The 17,404-nt window shown below is 39.2% G+C and overlaps 4 protein-coding genes across 5 annotated transcripts; 1 reads left to right on the top strand and 3 right to left on the bottom strand.

The window, feature by feature from the left end:
• Window positions 1-35: 35 nt before the first annotated feature.
• LOC131001073 (fanconi-associated nuclease 1 homolog) lies at window positions 36-8,109 on the bottom strand. Of its 2 annotated transcripts, XM_057927260.1 has the most exons (15): window positions 7,950-8,109; window positions 7,646-7,802; window positions 7,029-7,510; window positions 6,848-6,952; window positions 5,849-6,113; window positions 5,690-5,752; window positions 5,271-5,345; window positions 5,020-5,138; window positions 3,511-3,581; window positions 3,343-3,430; window positions 3,115-3,255; window positions 2,815-3,038; window positions 1,145-1,418; window positions 800-1,033; window positions 36-682 (listed from the first exon to the last, which is right to left on the bottom strand). In XM_057927260.1, the coding sequence occupies exons 1-15, from the start codon at window positions 8,052-8,054 to the stop codon at window positions 236-238; spliced, it is 2,850 nt and encodes a 949-aa protein (XP_057783243.1). In that variant the 5' UTR covers window positions 8,055-8,109; the 3' UTR covers window positions 36-235. The 2 variants fall into 2 exon arrangements, with proteins under 2 accessions (XP_057783243.1, XP_057783244.1); XM_057927261.1 differs by lacking the exon at window positions 5,690-5,752.
• Window positions 8,110-9,404: 1,295 nt separating this feature from the next.
• LOC131001074 (uncharacterized) lies at window positions 9,405-12,438 on the bottom strand. The gene is made up of 3 exons (XM_057927262.1): window positions 10,932-12,438; window positions 10,409-10,444; window positions 9,405-10,301 (listed from the first exon to the last, which is right to left on the bottom strand). The coding sequence occupies exon 1, from the start codon at window positions 12,003-12,005 to the stop codon at window positions 10,935-10,937; it is 1,071 nt and encodes a 356-aa protein (XP_057783245.1). The 5' UTR covers window positions 12,006-12,438; the 3' UTR covers window positions 9,405-10,301; window positions 10,409-10,444; window positions 10,932-10,934.
• On the top strand, window positions 9,428-9,973 carry LOC131001075 (ferredoxin C 1, chloroplastic). The gene has a single exon (XM_057927264.1). The coding sequence runs from the start codon at window positions 9,428-9,430 to the stop codon at window positions 9,854-9,856; it is 429 nt and encodes a 142-aa protein (XP_057783247.1). The 3' UTR covers window positions 9,857-9,973.
• A 1,398-nt stretch (window positions 12,439-13,836) lies between the features above and the next one.
• On the bottom strand, window positions 13,837-17,404 carry LOC131001071 (FRIGIDA-like protein 4a). Its single transcript, XM_057927259.1, has 3 exons — window positions 16,278-17,404; window positions 14,764-14,939; window positions 13,837-14,613 (listed from the first exon to the last, which is right to left on the bottom strand). The coding sequence occupies exons 1-3, from the start codon at window positions 17,164-17,166 to the stop codon at window positions 14,125-14,127; spliced, it is 1,554 nt and encodes a 517-aa protein (XP_057783242.1). The 5' UTR covers window positions 17,167-17,404; the 3' UTR covers window positions 13,837-14,124.

The raw sequence follows: 17,404 nt of genomic DNA, 5'->3' as shown, positions 1-17,404 counted from the left end.
AAAAATTGAGAGGAGGCCAATGAAAACAATGTCGATGACAACAAGAATGGACAATTAGTATTCTTTTCATTTCTTCTCTTCCTATATGGCTATATATATATACAAATACAACTAACGGTGATGAGAATGGCACACATGACATGTGTGCTTCTATGTGGATAAATAAATGTTGTATTTATCAGTATCTTAAGCATGCTTTATTTCTGGTGCGATTTCAAGACCAAGATGATGGCAGTCATGTTGCTACTGGATTTGGAGTTACCTTGCAGACCTCAACAGTGAAGCCGCAGTCGATGAGGATGAGCAACCAGGCGCGCTGCTGTTCTGAGAGACGGTCCCTAGGGCCTTTGACTTCAACAAGCTTTGCTTCGCCTCTGTAGCAGTCTTCAAGACGCCATAGCAGTAAATCGGGCATGCCACTAGACCAGCTGCGGTAACCTTGAGCCAGATGTCTGCAGATGGATGCAAGGCATGCACCTCCAATGCATTTTGCAGCGGCTCGAAGATCAGCCAATGAGTGCTTCTCCCAGTTTACCCCTCGACAGGTTGTTCCAACGTGCAAGTCCCACGTTGTAATGAGTATCTCCTCTGCCATGCCATCTCGGATTTTCTCCAAGTGTGCTTCTATGAGGCTCTTTCTGGTTTCGTAGAAGCTATCGGTCTCAAGATCCAAGGGTGCAGTCTGCAACACAAAACATTTCATAGCCCTAGGATTACATAAAATATATATGCTCCAACTAAACATGTCTGATCCAATTTGCTAAGAGTTTTAACATGTTCACAAATATTAACTACATACTTGAAATTTGGTGCGGAAGACATTTGGTACATCAGCAAAAATAATATCCCACATCAAGATCCCAAAGATGGTAAGCCAAATGCCACTCTCTGTGTGTACACCTTGCCAACCGCCTCCATCCCCGGCATAATACTGTAGTGCAAGCTCTTCTACTCCACACCGTTCTCCATTTTCACCGTAAAAGATGCTCTTCGCCCCTATTTTACAATTCAACGGTTTTCCTTGAACATGAACCTAATTGCAATTACACAAATGGAAAAGTGGAAGGCAGCCAAATTACTCGGATGGGTTACACACAATTTTGAACTAATAGCATGATAAGAAAATATGTAAGTTGCCTTGTACCTGAAAAATCTTCCTATTAACAGAATTAGAAAAATTGGGTATTTTCCAGCGCCTGGGTGGTTTCCCCAACCGCAGCACTCTCCTTTGCAGGGCTACTCTTGAACCTGCACGAACCCATGGATCAAGTAAACCATCCTCTGCTACTTGTAAGCTATCATCTATACGCCCAAGATGTTCCAAATCAACAGAAAGCCGTAAAGTCCAATATCCCCTTCTTCTATCAGAAATGAATGCATTTAGTAGTCGCCTGAGTAAATTGATGGCCTCCTTGTACCTGTCAAAGCACGATGCAAATTCAAAAGTTATATTACAAGCAAGTTTTCCCAAAATCACCATTCAATTTTCTTCAACACAAAACCCCTGTATGGATTAAATTGTTTGCATTTATAGAAAAAATCTCATCCGAGGTAACACGAGCCTTAATTTAGCATGCGATTATTTACCTTTTGTATAAATACATTTCATCTTCATTGTTACACATGAGATACCAAATTGAAGTGTGTTTTTTGTTGGGTCCGTTTTCTGTTTGTTTAAGGGGTTGTCTTGTTTGGTGATATATCTATTGCATGAATCAAATCAAACACAATCTTATGAAATTGATGGTTTTCAGATTGACTTTTTAACTAAAAGATCATAATATACAAGCTTTGAAAAGAACAACTAAGCTTGTCGTAATATATACAAGATGTGTATATTCTTGTAATAGCAATACTATTCACGTAACGTAAATACACTATACACCATCTAGAAAATCAATACTTGGGAATGTTGAAGTTGCCACATCTTTTTTCATTCCATGGAAGTGCAGGAAGAATTCTCATGAAATGCAAAGCTGTTAAGAGTGTGGAATCATTATTTAGAAGAACTTGGTACTATTTTCTCAACATGCTTGTTGAAATCATTTTCTTTTCTTTTTTGGAGATGTTGAAAAGCAAAACCGATTGGCATTTTGCAACTCTTAACTACAACTGTCTAGTTAAAATAGTGTAATAGTGTAACACTATTCGTTTCACTTTATTTTGTGCGTGTTGAGATATTACACGCAATTTATCCTGCATTTAGCATATGCCACTAGATATTGCATGAGCACCTAGATGACCTGTCAAACTCGAACTACAAAATGAATTACAAAGCTGTACATTTCAATCTACCGGACTGTTTCATTTTTAAAAATCATCTATTGATGGTGAAATTGATAAAATCCCAGATATTATTTTGACAATGCAATTCCATGGACAGTCATCAAAACTCTTATCCAATAAAATTGTTCAAATTATGAATATGCCAAAACGATACTCCACAAGATGCAAGTTGAAAAAATAAGCCTTTCAAGCTAACACTTCCTAGTTTCACTGACAACATTTAGAGTTTAAGGTTGGAAAAAAAAACCCATTACAAAATTACAACAATTAATGATGTGATTTGACACCCATCGTTTTTATTAACATAGCTTAAGACCTAAATAACTAAGAACTTCCAGATAGATTTTTAAAACCTCAATTTTCGTTCCGTTTTATGTCTATCAGAGTCATCTTTTTATATGGTCTGACCCAGAATAGATCAGCACAGAACCACCCGAATAGCAACTAGTTTTTGTAACTTTAGAGCTTCAGTAAAAATAATCGCAAAGGAGCAGACATGATAAGAGTTTATAATTTAAACACCATTACCTCTTCTCGCGCTCTAAAAAGGACACACCCAATAAGACCACCTTAGAGTATACCCATGAGGCTGAGAAGTGGGACAAAAAAGCATCCATTGATCCAGCAGTTGAAGATGTATGCTCTTTCGAACATGTTGACATGCAAGAAACAGATATCTCTATGCATCTTAAGACCAACTCCAAGTTGTTCTCATCAAGAGATTCAATCATAATTTGTGAAATTTCAATAGCCTAGAATCATAAAGTAGCCCTCAATAAAATGAAACTGTTTTCTGATTTTACCAGCTGGGACTAGAATTAAGTATACCTCTTCATAAGATAGTAAGCCACTCCTATTTGGAAAAATCGGCTCTGAGATTATACATCTATAAGCAGGATATTTTACAATACCTAAGTCCACAAGCAAAAAGGCTGAGAGGTCCTGTTCTCCATTAAGGAAGAAAAGCCTCTGCAAGGGGAAGAAAATTAGATTAAAATGTACCAAACAAGCCTCTTAGACTAACTAACCAACTTGAAGTGACATGTAGAGAATCACCTCAGCTCGCCATACTAGAAGTTCGGCAAGTGGAGATACTTTTACACAAGAACCAGTTTTAGCTAGAACAAACCCTCGGAGATCAGAACTGCATGAGGAATTGCAGAATTATGTCAGAGATACAGCCGAAATTTGACAGACTCATGATGCATATTAAATTTACCTTACCAAGGACCACCTGTGTTTGATGATAGCAGCAATTTGATGATGCCTTGCTTTCGTGTACCATGACTGCATTTCTGAGTTTTAGTCAAAACAAAGAAAATCAGTAGTTAACAGGAAACATCAAGCATAGGTATCTGCCGACTATGGAAAAACTCAACTCTCTGATTAAGATAAATGGACACACAAGCACCAGAGTGTTTTTCTCCACAAAGGATGCAACATAGATAAATCATGTGGGAAGAATCTCTCAGATGCCTCAGTAACTAGTTCAACAATTTTCAGTAGTCTATAGTTTAAGAAAATCAAAAAAAGCCCAGAAGGCATATCTGAAAGACCTAGAAGCTGATCAATACCAATCACAGAGAAAATGTCATTTTGAAAGGGTTGAAACTTAAGAGGAAAAGTGTACTTTCCAGGCAACCAACAAAAGGAGGCAGTGTAACTTCTCGTGTTTATTAAAAAAAAAAAAATCAAATGAATCAAAACTAATGGTACCACCACTATCCAAAATACAATACGTAATTCCAATGCGGTTAGAATGTTCTCTAGAGTTCTGATTTACAAAGGAAGCACTTTGTATTAGGAAACAAAATGATGAAAAGTAAAAAAAAAAAAAGAGGTGAACTTTAGACTAGATGAACACATTTCTTAAACAGATCAAGGAAACATTTAGATGTTCATATACACTCAAAATGCTTTTTGAAACTCTCAATCCTTTTCTAGATAAACTAGATAAGGTAGGGGGGCCCTATGATGAGATGTGCGACCCGTATCTGTCCACACAAAGTTCTTTTTTGCGTAGTCATCAGAAGCCATATCAATTTTGGAGCATAAACTATGGAATCAAACACATCTAGAATGAACCATCCATTATGCTCCTTATGTATTGCATTAATGAACTAGAAGATTTCTGGGATGTAAAGCCATATTATGTCATGACTTTTAATAGACTGTTGATAAGACGCCATCTATATGAGTAGGAAAAGCTACAGAGACATGAATCCCAATTTCTAAGCTGTGTCAGCATTCGGCATGCAAAGTTCAGTCTAAATGTAACAAATGGTATAGAAAACAAAAAACAACTAAGAAGTTTAAGACAAATGCAATTAGTGGATGGATGTTAAAATAACAGGCAGAATTATGAATGCTTTTGTTAATCTTCAAGTCACGGACATAATCACACTTAAGGGAAGGGGTATACTGTCATTAATCTAATATTTTCATCAGGAGTAAGAAAATTTGAGTTAACAGTGAAAGAATCAGATCAAACCACTAGAAATCATTCCAAACCAGAATTGAAACTCAGAGTAGTGCAATGCAATCCAGTTACAGAAGCAAACCATAGGCTTTTTCTTTCATTTCTATCCAAATTTCAGATATAGAAAACCGAAAGGTTATATTGGGTGAAACATCAGCATTGATGGATGAACAGAGGATGTTAACATTTTTGTCTCGATGTTACTACACATTGCAAACATTAATGCTGCTTGAAAGACATGACAAAGTACAAACCTTGTTAATCAGTAGCAGAGCTTCCCGCAGCTCATCAACATTAAGGATGTTAAAAGCTTCCTCTAAGTCATCCTCTTCTAGATCATTCCTTAGCAAAAAGGAGCACAGATACCCAGCTTCTATTGAGAACAACAGAATTATTATAATGAGCTTTCGGAACAATGGTATAAAGTAACTGGATCAGTTAAGAATCACAAAAAGGGACTCAATAACATTTACACAGATGTAAAATCTACCAAACCAGTGTTTACCTACGAGCCCCTTTAGTGCTTGGTCGTGATCAGCTATCTCAGGATATGACATACTAGACATCCGAAACCAGGGCCCTGAGGGGATAAACATTTCTAAGATTAAGTAGCATACTAAAATGGAAAACCAATAAAGTTCTCATTTAGAAAGAGAGGTAGATAAGGAAGCGAGGGGGAGGAAGTTAAAGCAATTACACTGACATCTCAGAAGAAAAGTAAACACTCGTCAATTATGGAACTAATTATAGCATCTATCATGCCCACTTTGCTGTTTCAAATAATTATAAACACTAACTGATTAGAAATTCACAGAACACCTTGAGATGCTTTTATCTACTTGGCTATGACTAAAGCAACCATGACATCACTCGTAGAGGACCGGAAGCATACTTGACTGAAAGAAAATTGTGTGATTGGCAAACCTTTGCGTGTATATAGCCGAGCAAAAAGTCTTTTACTATCATTAGGAAGCGAGTCAAATGCTTCTGTAGAAAAGAAAATAAACAAGAGCCCAAGAATAGGTACGAGATAGGTAGAGAAAATAATATATATCATCAAAGACACAAGTCCTTAATATGTACCTAAGAAAGACACCTCGCTGTCTGTAAAAAGATGTCGATTACTCTTTAACACCTCTTGTATAAGCAATTCCAGGTTACGTTGATACCTGGTCATTCCAGATGGATTTGATTTTGCAAGTTCAACGACACGTAGAGCTTTTATCCATAAAGTCTTAAATTCTTGCATGCCATTGCAATATTTTTGGTCACATAATTCAACATTTGTGCATACTATCTGAATTGGAATAGAAGCTCGAGGATCTTGTGGCACAGAAGTGATACTGCCCTGTACATATTCATAAGAGTCAAAAAGAACGGCCAACAACAATCAAGAGATGTTATTTTCAAGAATACCATATATCCTAGAAGCTCCAAGTATAATGTGATAATTGAGTGATTTTATATCTTTACATGACAATTGAACCACTAGAAAGAGTGAAAAATAAAAATGATGAAAATAAAAAAGAGCCTTCTCCGATCCCATTGGTGAAGTTGGCGACTCTCCTCTTTAGTGGAGCATGGGGCAAGAGATGAAATAAGGTCTGGCTAAGGCTATTAAAAAGGAACTTCACATCAGTGGCTTATAATGCTATTGCTATAACAAGATAATTGAATTTCACTACATCCTCTATTCTAATAATCACTGTGACTATGTGTCTTTTGCCTTCTGTTCATGTAATTAGAACTTCCATGTAACACATCTATAATGTGCCAACTTTTCTTTACCAACATATTTACAAAACTTTGTACAGGTCCAGCCATAACTATGAAGCTGTTCAGAAGAACAAAAGTTTTCATCTTGGCCAAACATCAAAGAAGGCAGAGGCACAGAAACTTCAATTATACAGAGATTAAATGTTTCCTGACAATCAAATTTCACATCAAAATCATGCTTAGAGACCAAAGACCTCTTTTTGTGCCTTGCAAGATCCCACCAATAAGACTTGCCCAACAACCAAAATAAAATAAAATTATACCAATATGTGAAGTATATAGCCACTAAAAATAGAGCTAGTTTACCTCAAAGTTCAAGTGGAACTTCTCTATTAGAGGAGACAAATATTGGGCCAACTCTCGCGGTATATATCCCAACATGCGATCAGATCCACAATCTACACAAAGTACCTGGTCAATACATAACACTCTTTTACTAGTAAATCAAGTAAAAAGAAAATAATACAAAAGCTAGACAAAATTAAACCTTGATAGCATTTGGATCCTTAACATTCTCAGGGTCTCTAGAGAGGCATAACCTTGATTGAGGATCTATTGACTCTCTGCTTCCATACCTACGCCCAACAATGAGAGTTGGAATAACAACCTTAGACATGTCATAATCATCCGAAAATTCATCCGCGCCATCTTTATGCCCCTCCTCAATGTCAGACAGAAACAAAGGCAAGGCAAATTTATCACTATTTGTGCCTTTGGAAATAAAATCTTCTTCGGGATTTGCATTCGAAACGTTTCCCAAATAAGCAGAATCATTGTTAGCATACTCATCAGACCCATCCAACCCAGACGAGTTATGAACAGTATCTGCAGTGCTCACTCCATCAGGAGTAACTCGATCATTGGCGGGGCGAGAAGAGTGCAATCTAGCTTTGGACCTTGAGAAGTTCAACTGAAAAAGGGTGACCTGGCTCAGTTTCCGCTTACTTCCTTTAGGAGCAAGGCAATCATCTGAAACCATCAAACCAACATCACTCAAACCATAGTTCAAACGAAGAGAAACATTGTGCAAGATTTTGATACAACAAACCATCCAACATTTGAATCAAGACAAAGCAGCTCTTTGTGAGCCCACTTACACCTTACCTACATGAGAATTGATGAGGGCATTATCCGCGCCGGGAAGTCGGGCCCCACAAACAGGGCAATTCACCGATTCTGGAGCATCGCCATCGCCGTCGGGTCTTTGCTGAGCTGAATCTCTCTCCACCATTTCATCTCTCTCCCATATGCTCGAACAACTCTGCCATTTCGACAAGAAAATAATCGTTATGCATTGATACAAACAGAGACTCCGCCTATAATATATCACATGCTATGTAGATATATTGGCCGACGATTGAAAATTTGAAAAATTGATAAAATGAGATGCAGTTGCGAATGTATTTACCGGAGATGGCGAGGCGGCTGCGGCGTAGAGGACGGATCGGCGGCTGGGGAGGAAACGGCGTCGTTTGCCGATGACTCTGAGCAAGCTTTCGCGCCCAGTGAGCATGGTCGGAGACTGATTTGGGTGAAAGCCCTAAAAATGTGCAGTTTATTTATAAACCCAATCAAACACGCGGGAAATCCCCCTCTTTATTTATTCTCACTCTACGGGGAAAAAATATTGTGAACGAAATAGTTTTAATTTAATTTATAATTACATAAATAATCAAATTAAAGCTTATTTTCACATAAAAACTAGGGTAAATATCACTTTAAACCTCAAATTATTTTCGCACTATCAATTATATCCTGAACTATAGAAAATAATTTTTTAAACATTGAACTATAAAATTTTGTATCAATTGTATCATTCGTCCATTTTTCTAGCTTCAAAAATTTAACGTGGCTCACCGAATGCCACGATGTATTTAAAATTATTGTTTTTTTTACATACATTATATAAAATGATGTGATTATATGCCTTACTAATTAAAAATTTAAAGGATGAAAAATGGATAAAAGGTACAGTTGATACAAAATTGATAGTTCAAGGTTTAAAAAATCATTTTCAATAATTCAGGATATAATTGATAGTGCGAAAATAATTTGGAGTTTAAAGTGATATTTACTCTAAAAACTACTGCTACTTGCGTTTAATGTATAAAGTAATTGTGTAGTAGAGTATTTCAGTCACAAACTGGCGCAATTTACAAAACCACAGTACATATATTTATATAGATTGAGTGTGAGATTTGTAGATTTACCAAAAATCAAGGTTTTTAAACTATAATGACTCTATTTTATTGAATTAAAAAAAAATACTATGTAGTATTTTATAAATATTAATTTCAAAACTATTTTGAAAATTTCATTATCTTTTTAGCTTGTAATATTCTTATTTTTTAATATGAAAAATATTCAACGTCTATTACTTCTAAAATTCTGGGGATATAGAATTTGCAACAAATTAAAATGTTGTTGAATTGTTTGAATTTTTTAGATATTAGGGTAAATTAGTTTTTTGTTAAAATTGATTAATCAAATTTTATGAAAGATTCCGACTAAAACGGATTGAATTCCTAACCTTTTTTTGAAACGATCAAAATGAAAATTAATTGTGAAACAAAACAGAACACATCAAATTGATGTGATTTTTCAATTTTGTATCGATTATATGCTTACTCTTAATATTTAGACGAAATTTAGTGAAATGTTGTTTTGCAAATTGCACATAAAAATAGATTATCACTGTATATTTGTGTGTTGTGTTTGCCACTTTGCCTTGACTGCTCTTCTCCATAAAATTATTATTGCACTTAAAAATATTAAAAGACCATGTTATGAAAAAAAAAAAAAAAAAAAACGAATTTTAAATCCAAGAAAAACCTTATCCTCTCATTCCAGCAGCAGCAGTCACACAGCAAAACTCCGAAAAGGAAAATGGCAGCTCTCCGCTTAACTCCATCTCTCCCTCCCAACTTCTACAGACAATCGAAACCCTCCCCCCAATTCCATGGAATTACTCCACATCTGAATCGGCATTCCGGCCGCCTCTCCGCCTACAAAGTGGTGATAGAGCAGGGCGACAAACTGACGGAGCTGGAAATCGATGAAGACGAGACGATCCTGTCGCGGGCCCTGGACATGGGCCTCGACGTGCCGCACGACTGCAAGCTCGGCGTATGCATGACGTGCCCGGCGAAGCTCGTCTCCGGCAAGGTCGATCAGAGCGAGGGCATGCTGAGCGACGACGTCATTGAGCGCGGCTACGCCCTCACTTGCGCCGCCTACCCGCGCTCCGATTGCCACATCAAGATCATCCCCGAGGAGGAATTGCTCTCCCTCCAGCTAGCTACTGCCAATGACTAGAATCTTTTTTCTTACTTGCAATATTCAGTATTATATGAGAGTTGTTCCCCCTCTATGTGTTGTTCAAACCTATGCACTGTCCTAACGTTTCAATTTCTCATCAAACGACTTGCTTATGGATGATGGATCTTTGAGCACAAGTTTGACAACATTTACTTTCCTATTTCATTGATCAAGTCTTGTCCATTTGCTGCGGATCTTCCCATGATGCCCACTTCGGAGCTTTCCTTTGCTAACAGAACCGAACCCTCCTTGGCCTAGTTTTTTCTGGAAAACCTCTCGTCATCTTCTTTATATCTGAATATGAGTGCCTGATTGGTGAGAGTTTGTTGTCACTCTGTAGGAAGCTTCTATTTTATCGTACACCGACAAGCGCTTTCTTTGGAATTTGTAGATCAGGAACACCATTGCGCCAAGAATCCCAACGATTAATCCTACTCCAAAGCTAACAGACAAAAAAAAAAAAGAAACTTAATATCTGTCATGCTTACAAAGTTTTGATGTTTATATCGATCACTACTTGAAATGTCAAAGCATATAGTAGGAGCTTACCGATGAGACGTTGACTATCGAGGGCGCCTCCCTGCCCTGCAAGTAGTCCACTAACATGGTAACAAAATAAGTTCAAACACCCCTTTTATGATTTTTGCTCACTTATCATCATATCATTTGCTTTACTCACAGAAACTGATTAAGACAAAGGTGTGTGAGGATTCTTACAGTCCTTGCCAAATCCAATGATGATCTTCCCTATAGTTAATCAAGTGAAATATAGCCATGGGAGCATCATAAACACATATTGAGTTAAAGAGCTTGAAATAACTAAGAATTCAAGCGGCGATCCCGTTTTGATAGGAATAATCCTAATTCAGGTTTGACTTGGCAGCGCCTTCAGACATAGTTACATAGTGACGAACTGAGTGACCAATTTCCGTATGTGCTTTTTGCTTAAATTCGTAGCAATACACAATTCATATAAACAAAAATGGACTCAAAAGTATTCATTGAAACTACCACCTGAGTCTCAACATAAAATGAAACACGAACAAGAAGACAGCGAAGAGAGAAGATGTACAAGTCAATTGTGTGGCAGAAAGTGTTTTGGTTGCTTGAAGCTCCTCTGTTTAAGCTTGACCTTCACATCAACTCCACCATCAACAATAGATTTCACCACAATCTGCAGCTTCCCTTCCACTCTCTCCCCCTTTCTCGGCGTGTACACCACATTATGAATGTCGTCAGCCAACGCCCTCTGTGCCAAGATCCTCCCAACCGCGGCACACGCGCCCTTGTTCTTGGTCGACCCCAGATCAAACTTCATGTCCTTGGAGATCGAATGCGCCACCACCACCACGTTGCTGGTGGCGCGGTGAATGATGCAAGCACGAACGGAGCCCTTGGATATGAACACATCCAAACAGAAAGGCTCATGGTAGGCAGCCGTGAGCTGATTGAAAGTCGGAGTCCTCTGCTTCTTGTTAGCACTGCTGCTTGCATCTCCCACTTGATGAACCCATGAACTCGAATTCTTGCTCAACCACAACACTTGTTCACTCTTCTTCATCTCTCTCACACGATCCTTGTTCAAATTTGATGACACTGATTCTTCTTTCTTGGCATCTTCCTTGGTTCCCTTCCAATCTCTCTCATTCCTTGCGGATTTCCTGCCATGGAAGTCGAATTTGTACTCCTCGTACTCTTTAGAACTCCGGTCAAGCTTATAGAACAACTTCCCACGAATCCTCATATCCTCAATCTCATCGAAATCAAGATCCTCTCCAGTTGCACCTACGGATCCAACCACCACGCCCTCGTCGCTCTCATCGTCGTCATACTCATGATCACCTAAACGAGACCTCATTCTGAGTGATGCAGCCTCACTGCTGCAGCCTCTCCAAGCATCGGCTAAACCAGAAGACACGTTCCACGTCGAGTCGTCAACGAGCTCGATTCTGCAGTCCTTGATGCCATCCTCGCTGGTTTCTTGAAACAGCGGCGATAGTTGGATTCTGTCAGTGACGGAACGTCTCATGTCGTCATCAACACACGTCGACGCTCTTGAAGTTGAGAATCTACTGCGCTGCGATGACAGCAGAGAATTCGTCGTTGATCTCGAAAGAAAGACCCTTCTTACGATCGCAAACGCCATTGCCGAACGCCAACTCAGAGGTTTGCTAAACGGCTATATATCTGGTATGGATTTTCCTCTGAAACATTTCATCGAACACCTGGTGTCCCATTACTGGTTATTCTGTAAACTGCTTTCTTGTGATATAGTAACACAGTCTCTACCCAAAAGCCGCGGCCAAGCTACGGCGCAGACGCCGGGGAACATGCAGTATAAGCAGTCGCCGGAGATTCACAACAGATCTCGTGTACGAGCTAGTATTTTATATTCAAACTAACTAAATTATAAGAGCGTTCAATTACCAAATGTATTGGACCATATATAATTACTAGTTTCAATATATGCTTTAAAATATGGATCATATAAATAAGGTTGTTCGATTGAACCCATTGTTTTTTTCGATTAATTGTGCTTGTATTCATTAGTTTATTTAGATTTTTCCCACCTCTTTAGTTTTTTTTTTTTTTGGTGGAAGCCTAGTTCAATGGCAAATTCAAGACTCCAAATTTTCTCTCATAAGAGAGTTATCGGTTTAATCTCATCAACGTTGCGTAAGTTGAATTTTCTATACTAACTTGGTGGTTGATTTGTGAAGATTGTATTTTTATTTAATTAATTATTTTAATTTAATTTATACTAATTTGATTGTTGATTTATAAAAATTAAAACTAATGTCATTTTTGGAAAAAAAAATATTAAAAATAAAAAAGCATCATTTAACAACTCTAGGTTTTCCATGATAATGTCCATAAGCTTTGTACTACGTCCTTTCACTTCTTTGTAAACTGGTTCATAGCTTTTGACAATGATTCCACGGAGATCTGTAATTTAACATTGCAATTTATAAATAATATGAAAAAAATGGGTGAAATAAAATTATTTGTTTCATACTTACCAAACATGACTGCATCTTGAGCATTGTCAATTTTTCCCACGTCATCATAGCTCTTGAACTTGAATGTATGCTTCGGGAAGTCATCATCATCTAACTCAACGATTCTTGAATACTTGAATAGTAGAATCTTGTTTTTGCAATCAGTCATTTTAAATTTATCCATTTTTTTGTGACAACATAATATTTTATTGCATAAACACATCCTTCATAATATAAATATAGCAATAGATTTAGTGGGTGATAATAATAGTTACTGTGATTTTTTAGACAAATAGTTAAATTTTACAAAATTCGGTCATACAATTTACATTTGTTTAATATTTAAAATGTTATTTATTGGTTATTTATTTTAAATATTATAATGGGCCTGAGTAATGGTGAGTTGGAAGTTAAAAAGGAAGTGGTAATTGGAAAACGTTGTACGTGGTATATTGTTGGGAGACATCTGTGAAATTAAAATTGCATGTGATTTACAACTGTCAGAATTTGTTCAATTTCTTAAATCTCGGAAAACAATTCAATTTAAATATGGTGATGAAGAATTTAAATTTTACCGGGAATTTCTTGCCGTTAGAACTACTACTTTATATATAATATAGATATAGATTATATTTTTAGTTATTTAATTATTTAACCTAATTTACACTAGCTTGATTGTTAAAACACACCACTTGAATATTCCCAAAGGGGTATAGTTTATTTGGATTGTGCATAACCCATATTTAGTACTCGTTTATTTAGATTTTGCCCGCATTTATAATTTACCTAATATAAACCTCAGGCAGCAACGGACTACGAATCTCCCTCATCATTAAAAAGAAAAAGGAAAAAAAAGACTTTCACACTTGCAGGTTACTAGATGAGAAGATGTTGCAGCAATGGAAATATGTATACTTAAAAAAGCAACATTCAAGAATTAAGAATGTTAACCAAATGCATGTAATAAGCTGCATGAAGTAAGGAGAAACATGATTCCTAGTATTAGTTCCGACCCCTCGTTACCCTTGGTTTCTTAATTACTTTTCACAAGCACCTAAAACTACAAGTTTTTTCAACAATCAGAAAAATTAATACAGCCTGCCCTTCGTCAAGGTCAGTAATTAAAGGATTAACACACCGATAAAAGCTACCATTAAAGGTTAGTGATTACAGACCATTTGCAAAATAAACATTTGGATTTGGATTGATTGTTGTTGTCATCATCATATCAGTAGTCACCTTCCCCAAAGAGCCCAGTCATGTCGATCAGTAGTAAGCTTGCTGGTAAGCAGGTGCCATCCCGTTGCTGTATCCACCGTAGGCCGGGAAGCTCACCGGTGAGACGGGGTACGACCCGACGATGGCCGGAGGGGGGGCCTCCGGGGAGTATACGTACGAGGGGCTTCTGTTCCCGTGCCCGTAGATGCCGGGCACTGCTGGGTATGCCGGAACTGCAGCCGGAGAATATTGGGTATGTGACGGAGGAGACCTCACGTACGTTGGGGGAGACGGGAACGATGAAACATAGGCGTTGGTTGAACGACCAGCCTTGGCCGGAGGCATGGGTCCTCCAGTGCTGGCTCGTGTTCTCTTGGCTGCTGGGCTAGCAGGCTTTTTCTTCTCAATCTTGACCTTCTCTAATTGCTCGAGCCGCTTCTTGAGTTCTTGCGGTGGGAACTCGGCCTCGAGTTTGTATTCTTCGATGCACTTGAGAACGGCACGAATGGCCGATTGCTCTTTCTTAGCAGCCATATGCTGTTAGGAGAAATGGGGTTAATGAACATCGAACATTTCATAAAACTCTCTAGTCTTTCTCTGCCAATGCAGTTCGAATACAACGAAAAAGGAGGCGTGGAACTTCAAGTTAACAACGAATCTGTATCGGGGCTCAAAAGAAAATCTCACCGATGCACGGCCTGAATTGTTGGGGTCCTCCAAGATGGATGTGGCCGTCTTTTTCGCATCTTTCAGAAAAGCCTTCAACAGCGGGACAGGGGGGAATTTGTCGGCTAGACCGACTTCATATGTAAAGTGCACGGCGTCAACTTGTTGTCCCCTCCCAATCAATTCTTCAATCATATCTGTACACGAGGTATCAAAGCACTGAGACACTACGGATATATCATATGCATCCTTGAACTTTGGATCACATAGCAAGTATTGCTACCGTTTGTTCTTAAAACAGATAGCATAAGCAACTTGAAATGAGTAAACAGGACAGAATTGAACTTCTAAAGTAAATTCAACGTACGCAAAGCAATTGTCAATCACCAGTAATAAGCCAATGAACTGAATATAGAGCAACCTATCTGATGCACGTACGGAAATTCCTCTCATAAACTACTTCTACACCAGATGGCATGATTGAAAAATGGTTTTTATTTGTTTGTCTTGCTTGACTACTCACTGTAGTTCAAGAAAATCAAGAAACCCTACGTAACTTGAATTGTAGTCAGGCCATATGAAAGAACTAAGTAATTTTGTTCACCAATATATTCTTGATGGCACAAGTGATGCAAATACAAAACCGGGAAAACGAAGAGCAAACAATTTCATGAATAAAATGCTGGTGCTCAAGCCTAGGCAGCAGGAGCTATGGATATGTTATCAGAGGAGACAGTGCCTCCAATAAAACAACAAAAGTCAGAGTTATCGAGTAAAGGAAAACTAATGATAAGAAGTCAACGTTAAACCTCTCCAAGTCCCAGTTCCCAGCTGTTCTGCTACCACTTCAATAAATCTCGCTCATCTATGCTACAAACAATTAGATACCATACAGGAACAGGATGAAGGCAGAATATACATAACAATCACATCATAAAACAAGAGTCTCACAGTCACAGTGCTGCTGGCGGTAAAACGTTATGACAATTGTCAAAGATAGGTTTTTTGAGATCGATCCTTGGGCACAGAACTATGACTGCCTCCTAAACATTGATTGTGCCATCGCAAACAGGAGTAAGATAACTACTAGCTAGTAAGTATTACCATAGTCTTCCCTAAGATACCAACAGACTACGATATATTTGCTCCAGAAAAACACTCAAGTCTTCAGCTAAGCCGCAGAATCTTGCCAAATGAAGTAACATAAGATTCAGTTAACCAAAAATCTATTCACAATATAGATATTCACCAGCAAAGCCAAATTATCAAATCAACAAACGCCCACAAGTTCCCAATATACCAGAATAAGCATCCTCAGGCTTGCATATCCATTGAATTACACCATAGCCCCCTAAGATCCAAGAAAGCCCTAAAAACTCAGGACACATACCCACCTCCCATTTCAAGTTCTACTCATACACAATTATTCCACTAACTGCGAATACCACTAAATTCAAGTGCAAAAATTCATGAAATGAGCACTCATAACAACATAAATAGAAATGGTTGAAACAAGTCAACCAAGAAAATTTTACCGGGCATCTTATCACCAAGGCCGAGAGAAACGGCGAGTTTGGGCATCTGCTTCCTCCATGCGGAGGCGACAACGAGCTTCCTGTACAAATCCACATCCGCCCCCTTAACGATCCCGAAGGTCACCAAATGCTGCAAGAAGGTGTGCACATCGGGCGTCTTGACATTCTCGATTCCGCCCCTCTCCTCGAGGCTCTTCTTCCAGGCCTCCGCTATCTCCTCCGCTTTTCCCTTGATGCTAGGCGTCACTAGCATCCTCTCCTTCCCCAGAACCGGATCCACCATCCCCGGAATCAGCGACTCCAGCAGCAGCACGCACGCCCACCCCAAATCGTAGCTATGGCTGGCGCTGCTCGCCACCGGGAAGACCTCGGAGATCGCCTCCAGCACGAAGCGCGGCGGATCGACGCAGCTGGAGAGGGCTTTCGGTAACTCCGATCGGAACAGCTCGAGCTCCTTCTTCCGCGAGGTCACGAAGATCCAGAACTCCTTCGCCGCCATCCTGCGGCAGAATCCCCTCAATTTCATCAGCAAACCCTCCGAATCGTCGACCTCCGCCTCCTCCTCCGCCGTGTCGTCGCCGGAGAATGAGATCGACATCTTCGTCGCCTGCTCGAGCGTCTCGTACGCGATCGAGATCGATCTCGAGATGGACGACTCGCGCGAGTCGAGGGCCTTGAGCGACTGCTGCGTCTCCTGGTTTAAGGCTTCCACCTTCGCCTTGAGTGCGTCTGATTTCTTGATAAGGTCCTGCTCCAGAGTGGTGAAGTGGTCGGAGAGCTCCTTCCAGAGGAGAGTGCAGCTCGTCATCAGCGACGTCTGCCTCTGGAAATCGTCGAAACTCGGCGGCGGGGGGTGAGTCAACTCGCCCGGATCGGGTAGCGAGCCCATTGCGAGAGAGGTGCGATAATCAATTTGGAGGTCGAGTCAGAGAAGTCGGTTCGAAATTAAACCCTAAGGAAATTCTAGAGAGAGAGAAAGAGGAGTGAGAAAGTGCTGGTGGTAGGGAAGATAAAGTTGAGGTAGAGAGAGAGGGGGGGAGTACGGAGTCTGATGATGTGGCGGACTGTGAGGGAGACAGGTGTGGGTTGTCGGGTAAAACTAATGTGTTCAGCTGGTCGAGGCTAAC

This window comes from Salvia miltiorrhiza, chromosome 8 (genome assembly GCF_028751815.1).
Source record: "Salvia miltiorrhiza cultivar Shanhuang (shh) chromosome 8, IMPLAD_Smil_shh, whole genome shotgun sequence".
NCBI lineage: Eukaryota > Viridiplantae > Streptophyta > Magnoliopsida > Lamiales > Lamiaceae > Salvia > Salvia miltiorrhiza.
Note: the sequence above shows the minus strand (reverse complement) of the source record. Positions and strands in the feature narration are given on the sequence as shown.